At 35.1% G+C, this 9,590-nt stretch overlaps 1 protein-coding gene across 1 annotated transcript in view; it reads left to right on the forward strand.

The window, feature by feature from the left end:
• The first annotated feature begins 2,495 nt into the window (after positions 1 to 2,495).
• Positions 2,496 to 9,590, forward strand: part of kcp (kielin cysteine rich BMP regulator) — a 38,152-nt gene continuing 31,057 nt past the window's right edge. Inside the window, exons 1-3 of the mRNA XM_016244015.1 lie at positions 2,496 to 2,696; positions 2,789 to 2,924; positions 7,805 to 8,361. Of these exons, the coding sequence (XP_016099501.1) occupies positions 2,825 to 2,924; positions 7,805 to 8,361 (657 nt within the window). The 5' untranslated portion in view covers positions 2,496 to 2,696; positions 2,789 to 2,824. The remainder of the gene's footprint in view (positions 2,697 to 2,788; positions 2,925 to 7,804; positions 8,362 to 9,590) is intronic.

Below are 9,590 nucleotides of genomic sequence, written 5' to 3' on the forward strand. Positions count from 1 at the left end.
AGCTTTGAAATCACAATAAATTACATTTTAAAATATATTCAAATAGAAAATAGTTATTTTAAATAGCCTAGTAAAATATTTCAAAATTGTACTGTTTTGCTGTACTTTGGATCAAATAAACACAGGCTTGGTGAACAGAAGAGACTTCTTTAAAAAACATAAAAAATACTGTTCAAAAACTTTTGACTGGTGTATAGGCAACTTTAATTGTTCTCTAATTTCTAGCTTTTAATTGACTTAGAAATCAGATAACTGCTGGACAATAACCAATAATAATGATTTGTTTATATACTACAAGCACTTTTTTTTAATCACATAATAAGGCAGAATAGTTTCTATACTGTAATAAATGCTATGTCAATTAGCACTGCATTGTTCATATACTTTATTTATTACCTGGAGATAACTTGACAAACACAAATAAACCATATATTGTCGCAATCGTATGTTTAATGACTTCATGTTTCCAAACGTTTCTGTTTTCTGTGAAAGCAACTGTTTTCATTCAGCAATAGCTGGACACTTTTGTCCATATTAGGACTTTCCTCGTACGACTTTCTGCGCGAGAGCGCCCTCCGGCTTCGAGTATGAATGAAACACACACTGCACGGAGTCTTTAGCAATCTACGCCCCTGATCCCAGGTCTAACCAATAGCATCGCTTCACTTCTGGCCAATCAGATAACAGTATTCTAAGATGGCCAGTAGTACTGTACTGCATAATCAAGCAAATACAGTGACGTGCAAATGCCTGGGACCACACTGAAAATCTGGGATTCAAAATCTGGAAATGAACAGAAATGTTTGAATAGAATTGATTGAAATAACTGCACAATTTCTAGATCTCCAATCTAATGTGAACCCAAGTCAAATTCATCATAATTTTTGTTTCAACTTTCATGTTTCATTTATGTTTCTAATATACTTTATGACAAAATGTAAAATAAATTTGAAAACTAATTTTCAGTAGTGGTTTCAGACTTAGAATATAGATAGATAGATAGATAGATAGATAGATAGATAGATAGATAGATAGATATTATTAGATAGATCATAATTATTTTACATTAAATGGGGAAAAAATGTCATTGATGTTACATTTCTTAATGTTTCTTAACTGTAAGAAAAAAACCTAGATAAACAGAAGAATAGATAACATCCTGGTAGAAAATTACTGAAAATTTGGTTACATTTATGTAGCCTATATTCTGTAAAGCACGCAATGAAATTCATAATTCAAAACACGGGTAAAACACCTGTAAAAAAAATAAAGTAAAATAGGAAAAATTGAAACATATGAAACGTATTTTTAGGGACTTTTGTTAGAGTGTGTACTGTATGTCACAAATGTTTTCAGGATCCTGATGGTAAAGTGTAACAGCCTGTGTCTTGTGTTAATCTGGCCTATTTTTGTCTCATCCTACTGTATACCTTCTATGCTTTAATAAACCCTGACAGAGAAGCACACACACACACATACATAATAGAGTTGACTTGGAAGCACACTGTAAATTAAGGCAGGTAGAGATTAGGACGCTGAAATAGTGTCCTCGTTTCATCTGAGTGCTCTTTTACACCAATGACATACTTTATGAAACGAATACTTAGACACAAACACCAATATAAATGATTTTTTCCCCTTCTAAATCGAGGGTGGGAAAGTTAAAAAAATGACTTGTTAATCTAGTTATTAAAAAAATCCAAGATGTACACGAGTTTGGTTCTTCATCGGAACAGATTTGGAGAAATTGAGCATTACATCACTTGCTCAATAATGGATCCTTTGCAGTGAATGGGTGCCGTCAGAATGAGAGTCCAAACTGTGGATAAAAACATCACAATAATCCACAGTCCCATCAGTTAACATCTTGGGAGGTGAAAATCGATGGGTTTGTAAGAAACAAATCCATCATTGAGCTGAACTCCAATTGCTTACGGCAAATATGAGTCCTGAAGAAACTATTCCTTTATCTGACCGATCAACTCCTATACAATCAAGATCTCACGGCACAGAAAGATTGTTCACTTATATAAATTCAGGGTTATTGTTGTATGTTTGTTTTTGGCTCCTTTGCCTTTGAATACCATTTTTTTTGTCCATATGGTACTTTGATAAATACCATGGTACTGAAACTACCAGAAAAGAAAGTAAGGGTATAGATTATTATTAATTTAGAAGTTAAAATGTGTATTACTTCACATATTTTCATTTTTATTACCTGTATGAGATCATATCATAATTCGTATTTCATCGTTTTTGAATGCACACGATCTGTTGAGCATTCCATAATGTTTGTATGACCTATTATTAGACATTTTGTGTTAATTAAACTGTTTTGCTCTTCACTAAAAGTTGAGGACTTGAGGCGTTCTAGCAGCCCAGAAAACCGGAAATGTTCAACTGAAAGTCGAAAGTCTAGTTTTTTTTCAGAAGAAGAGGAGGATCAGAAAAACACCGATAACAGGAGAGAGCTGCAGTCTCCTCCGACTGTCACGTTTACAGCGTTCATTTCACTCGAGGGAGACGGAGGAGAACGAAACTTTGCCTTGTTTTGTTTGGAGGCGACAGGAAAACCTCGAGCCCTCCTTCAGCCAAACAAACGAAAACAAGTCCAGATGTTTCATGTCTGAGGGTCGCTGTCATACGAGAACAGCCCAGAGGACTCATCCCGCTCTTCGTCCGAGATCTCGCTTCATGTATTGATTTTTTTCTTCTTCTTTTAATGTATTTGTAATCATTCTCTTCAAGTCTTCTCTGAATAATGAAAACGTTATTTTTCCTTCTGAAGATTTGAGGCAGCACTAAATTGGTCTGGCTGGTGAGAATGGAGCTGAAGGCTTTAGTTGGAGGTCTTTTCCTGAGTTTGCTTGTTCTCTGGAATGTTTGTGACCGTGTTCAGTCTCAGCAGGACGCGAGCGAGACCGGTGAGAGCAGCTGTCAATCAAACACATGATACATTGATCAATATTGTTATGTTGATGTGTGCCGCCGCTACATTCTATCACTGCTGCGCTGAATTAGACATGCCAAAAGAAACACACACTAAATATAAATAAACAGTATTTATTTAAGTTTTCGACTACATGGAATATTTACACTTTTAAAAATCACTAACTTGTCACACTAGGGGCCCGTTCTTTGTACGTCGCTAACTCAGTTAGCTGGATTTGATTGTTGATGATTTCGCCTGATCTTGGGTTGTTTGGTTCTTCATTGCAACAGGTCCGTACGCTTAAACCTGCTCCGGAGCAGGCTTATTTCATGTAAACAGGATTACATCGCATCTTTTTAAGCAGAATTGATACTTAAAATCTGTCCTAATGCTACTTCATTAGAAGAGCATCCTACTGATCCAGGGACAGTCATTTAAAATAATAATAATTAAAAAAATTATTGAAAAACATTATAATAATGTTGTGTAGTCTATAGGCTATAGTATATTTCAATGAGTAAAACTGGCTGTGTCTATATATAGACGCAGGCACTTTTACTCATTGAAATATTTATGATGAAATAATTTCTTTATGTATACAGTTAATCTGAGCCGTGCATTAATTTGAGTGGTGACAGATATTATGGGAGTGGCTTGATGGAGCGCAGGAGATGCAGATAACTCGAGAAAGTTTAATGAATGCAGTCACGTAACAAATCTGTTTCAAAGATCAAATTAAATGCATTGCTAATTACAACATTGAAATAAAAATGTAAAGCCTGTACAAATACCAGAAATCGTGAATATAAATAATTGGGAATCGTGTAAAAAAAAAATTAATGATAAAATAAAAACTGCACATTTCATTTTTCTGTTATACCATTCGTGTAGTTTTGTTCGCTTGGCTGTTTCCTTATAAAGGTTCAGAAATTTGTCAAGTTTTTCGTCAGGTGTCTTTTTTTAATGATATGATGTCATTACGTTGCTGTCTCGCCGCCAGCCAATCGCTGCGTTGCTGATCGTGGTTTCGAGTATCGATACATCTGCCCTTTTCGGGGAACACGAGAACGCGGATTAATTTGAGACAATTTAATCCACATATTTGAATCTAATACGCAAATTCGTTTGAAGAACCAAATTAGCCAGAGATCAGTTTTCAGGATTAGAAGATCTGGAATCTTTCAAAGCATCTCAGATGTAATATGCGACGTACGAAGGACGGGCCCTAGGACCGTTTAGTGAACTGCACAAAAGCTGAAGTTTGTTTGTTTATTTTTTTTTTATGATCAGCATTTTTATTCAGATTTAGTTTCACATCAGAAACATATATCACAATTCACAGTTCCAGAGAAATATGTACAAACAGATGTCATTAAGCTGTCCACTTGTACCAAAGGAGAGGAAGAACAATAAAATAAATAAAATTCAGATATGCATAGCAGTAATGTCAACTTTCCAGCCTATCTAGCAACATCACAGCAATATTTGCCCAACATCCGAATAGTGTTGTCTTTTGCGCCGTTGAGCCTGGCAGTGGTACCTTCCAGCAAGGCAATGTCTCTGAAGTATGATAGCCAGGTAGAAGTTGTGGGAATGGATGGTTCTATCCATAACTTCAAAATAGTCTTTTTTTGGCAGCAGTACTTGCAGCTGATAAGGCCCTTTTTTGATGAGCATTCAGCTGGAGAATGGAATCGTCTAACAATAGAAAAAGCAGGGTTATTTATAATTTTTTAATGAAAAAAGAAAAGGACGTAATTGACGTTATATGGAACCTAGTGTAAACATATAAATATGACTCTTATAAATAGCCTATGCCTGAACTCGTACCATAAATATTTACATTGAGTAAGTGAATAAAGATTTTTTATTTTTATAACTTTTTAACAATTTGTCCCTAAAAATATAGCTAGTAAGAAGCATCTAAATTAGAACATCCTATTGGCTTCTATTGTTCCAAAGCTTTTTACGATTATCAAAAAGTAATCCCACCCCTTTTTTGCATTAGATTAATATCTAAAAATGCTCAAATTCATAATTAATTAATTATAATTATGATTACAAATTAATCCCACCCATAAAATGAAAACTAAATTGCATTATAATAACAACAACAAAAAAATGATCAATTCCGCATTTATCATTATCATTATCACAAACTAACTTAACCCTCAATAAACATATTTTAAATTAGAATAATAAATAAATATGTTACATTTTTATTATTATTTACTCACAGTTATGATTACAGACCAACCCTACCCCTAATCTTTTGCATCAAAAAATGTGCTCAATTTCCAAATTATTTTGACTTCAAGATGTTCCCAAAGAGAGATTTTGATTGTGATTTTAGATTCAGACAGACAGTGCTGTACTCAAACCATAGCTAAGTAAAACATGCGCAAACACACTGAGCACACAAACATTTCTCTCTCTGTTATCAGTGTCTCTGTTTGCCTCTATTTATCTGACAGTTTTTGATTTGCCCAGTGCAGGTACATTTCTGCTTGCCAGCTGTTTTTTTCCCCCTGAATTTTCAAATGACCATCTTCACTTCCACATAACATTTGTTTTGTCTTTCTGTCTCTGTCTAGTCTTTTAAGTTCCTATCTCTTATCAATTCAGTCTGATTTTATACAGAATACCTGAGATATAGATTAAGAGTGTGTGTTTGTGCATGTGTAGGGCTGACCTCATGCGTCATCTGCCCGGAGCTGCTTCTGTGTTCAACAGTGAGCGCAAGCTAGATTCAAGTGATTATTACATTTTGAATATGGATATTTTTCTTACAAAAACACATCGATTCGCTACAGGAGGCCTTTGTTCACCCCCCGGAGCCGTGTGAGACACTTTTTCTTTTATGGATGGTCGCTTTTTATTTCGCTTCTTTTGGACTGATGCATGCAACACCCACTGAGTGGCATTAAACAGCTTGAAAGATGAAAGACAATTTTTAATATAACTCCGACTGGATTCGTCTGAAAGAAGAAAGTCATATACACCTAGGATGACTTGAGGGTGAGTAATTTGTGGGCTAATTTTCATTTTTGGGTGAACTAACCCTTTAAGAGCATTTTGCTCACTCACCATCATTGCTCTGCAGGGTTTTTCCCCCTCACATATTACTACTTGCATGCTTATAAACTGTCAAAAAGCCTTTAAATTTTGTACCGTTTCATCTGTATGATAGCAGATTCACTACCAGTTAACAGAATGAAATAATTGAGATTGCTTTAATATTTTTGAAAGAAATCTATTATGCTCACCAAGGCTGCATTTATTCGATACAATAAAAACAGTAACATTTTGAAATACTATTGTGAATTACAATAATGGTTTTCTATTTGAATATACAGTATATTAAAATGTAATTTATTCCTTTGATGTAAAGTGGAATTTCAGCATTCATATTCCAGTTTTCAGTGTCACGTGATCTTTCAGAAATCATTCTGTGTGTTTAATTGATGCATTAAGTTGATCAAAAATGACAGTAAAGACATTTATAATGTTGCTATTTGAATATACAGTATATTAAAATGTAATTTATTCCTTTGATGTAAAGTGGAATTTTCAGCATTCATATTCCAGTTTTCAGTGTCACGTGATCTTTCAGAAATCATTCTGTGTGTTTAATTGATGCATTAAGTTGATCAAAAATGACAGTAAAGACATTTATAATGTTACAAAACATTTCTATTTTAAATGAGCTGTTCTTTTGAGCTTTTTATTCCTGAAAAAAATGTATTGTGTATTTCAAAAAAATATTAAGAAACACAACTATTTTCAACAATGATAATAATGAGAAATGTGTCTTAAGCAGCAAATCAGCATATTAGAATGATTTCTGAAGGATCATGTGATACTGAAAACTGGTGTAATGATGCCAAAAATGTAGCTCTGTATCATAGGAATACATTTAAAATTAAATTGTAATAATATTTCACAATATTACCGTCTTTACTATTTTTTTATCAAATAAATGCATCCTTGGTAAAAATAAGAGAATTCTTTCAAAAACATTAAAAAACGTAATTAAAAACCTTTTTCCTGGTACAGTTATGAAACTGTATCATATACTATTGTAATACCAGAGCTGTTACTCCCCTCGAGTTGAATCAAAGGCTCAGGTCATTCTTGGTTTTAACAGACATTTATTTGGACACGAGTTTTCAACATGTCTTGTACATGCTAGTCTTGTAGCCCTTTTATGCCCCAACAATGCCGTCAGAACTACGAAAGGAAATACATCAAACTTAAATTAACCCTCTAAAAGTGGTGTTTTACACATAATAATAAACTAAAAATACATACAAAACGAATAAATAAAGTGCACATTCAACACGTAAGAAAATACACTTAATTGGCTAATTATACATTAACACACGGTCACGTAATTTACACATGTTCACATACGGCAAAGCAATTAACACGATAAAACACATACCTCATTGGCCTCTCTAACTCAAGAGGAATAAACTTGGAGGGTTACAGTTTCTTCTTCTCATGTGGCTCTTCTACTTGTAGTGCACCGGTAAAACTATTCTGATAGCAACAATTAAATAATTCCCAAGCGGAACAAAAAAATAGGTCCCCCTCTTTTTCTATGGTTTTAGCTGAATAATATGAAATGAATTGACATGTATTAACAAAAAAATATATTACTTATTTATTCTAATGATTATTCTGAACATTTTAACTATTTATTGACCTTTTAACTGTAAAGTGCATATTATGAACTGAAATATATGAGAGTTGCCTATGACGGCAGCTACAAGAGCACTTGATGTATACCATGGTACTGAATGATTACCAGGCATACAGCATGTGGCTTGTTAATGTCACTGATGTCATTCTACATGTTTCTTCTATTAGTAATCAACCTCTTGGAGGCTCTTAACGTCACTCGCTCTACCCGCGGGGTGTCTAAGGTCAAAGGTCGTGAACCAAACACGACGGCCTGGCGTTTCCGTTCCAACACGCCTCATCTCAAACTACCCCAGACATTTTTGGACTACCTCTTCAACACCTCACAGGGCGTCCTGGGTTTGCACCTGGTGGGCCGTCAGAGCAGAGGCTCGGAGGCCACCCTCATCTCCTTCACCTCCTCTACCTTCCTGCAGAATGGCGATCGCCCCCTGCTGGAGCTCGTCTCCAACACAAAAGCAGACAGGGTGCAGCTGGAGTTCAGGTCAGCTGACGGCATGCGGCCGGAGGTGCTAAAGTTGCCCGCCGGGAGTCCCTTTACGAGCAGAGGTTGGGTGAGGATGGCTCTGAGTGTGGAGCCCAGGCAGATGGTGCTGTATGTGGACTGCCAGGATGCCGTGGTGCTCAAACTGAAAGAAGGGGGACGAATCCTGACTCTGGACTTCCCACATGATCTGCAGGTTATCTTCTCCAGCACTGCAGGAAAAAAGTCCAGCAAGTTCAGTGTGAGTTTACTGATACAAACAAATATGTACCTACATGCTAGTGTATCTGGACACCTAAAAATTAGCCAATTTTTTACTTCTAATCAACTGATCCCAATGGGATTTTTAGTAAATTTATAAAGTCAGTTCTCCTCAAGTTCACACGGGTGTTCAGAATAACTACTGGTAAAGTTTTTCACAATAATTACACTATAAAAATTTGGTGTAGGAATGACTCTATTGGGTCATTCTGTGTCAAATCAACCATGTTATCATCATAATTTTATTTTACACAAATTGGTAGGCCTGCTAGTAAAATCTGTTTACTTTAGCTGTCTTTGTTGCATTATGTGTCAATGGTGACCATTCGAAAATGGGGAAAGAACACTTTTCAAGTTTTTTTCTCCAAAGTTTGCATGACTGTAACTCAAGAAGTTTTAGATATTGGGTCTTTCTTTACACACTTTCCTTTTGGCATCTTAATTTTTAAGTCCCTATATCAGGGTTCCTCAAATCTTGCCCTGGAGGGCCAATGCGCTGCAGAGTTTAGCTCCAACCCTGATCAAACTATCTATCAAACTTTTCTAATGATCCTGAAGACACTGATTAGCTTGCTCAGGTGTGTTTGATTAGGGTTAGAGCTAAACTCTGCAGGAAAGGGGATCTCGTGGGCCAGATTTGAGGATCCCTGCCCTATATAGTTCAGTTCCAGAGATATTGGAATTTCAATATGGCTCCAGGAGTAAAACGTTAATTTGCACAAATTTTCAGTGGTCAAAAACCAATTGTAGTATAAAGTACCTGAAAGTCATACTCAAGTAAAAGTACAGATATCTTACCAGAAAATGACTTTGATAGAAGTTGAAGTCACCGTTTAGAATATTACTTGAGTAAAAGTCTTAAAGTATGTGATATTTATTGTACTTAAGTACAAAAAGTATTTTTTTAATCCTAAACGTACTTAAGTATTGAAAGTAAAAGTACAAGTAAATGCAAAATGGAAAATAAGCAAATAAATATATATATATATATATAAAAAAACTGTTCATACACAGCTTGAGTAGCAATATTGTGTTCAGTTTTAACTCTTTCTTCCATTTTGTATTTTTGGTTAAGAATAAGAAGCACTTCACCCGGTACTTAGTGTCTTTCATTCCAACATAAGAAAACATTTCTGGAATCTGCATCTGAAATAACATTTAGGTGTATTTACAGTTTATTTATCTCAGAGGGGACATGGATGCATTTAA

This window comes from Sinocyclocheilus grahami, unplaced genomic scaffold, assembly GCF_001515645.1.
Source record: "Sinocyclocheilus grahami isolate Dianchi unplaced genomic scaffold, SAMN03320097.WGS_v1.1 scaffold22.1, whole genome shotgun sequence".
Classification (NCBI taxonomy): Eukaryota; Metazoa; Chordata; class Actinopteri; order Cypriniformes; family Cyprinidae; genus Sinocyclocheilus; species Sinocyclocheilus grahami.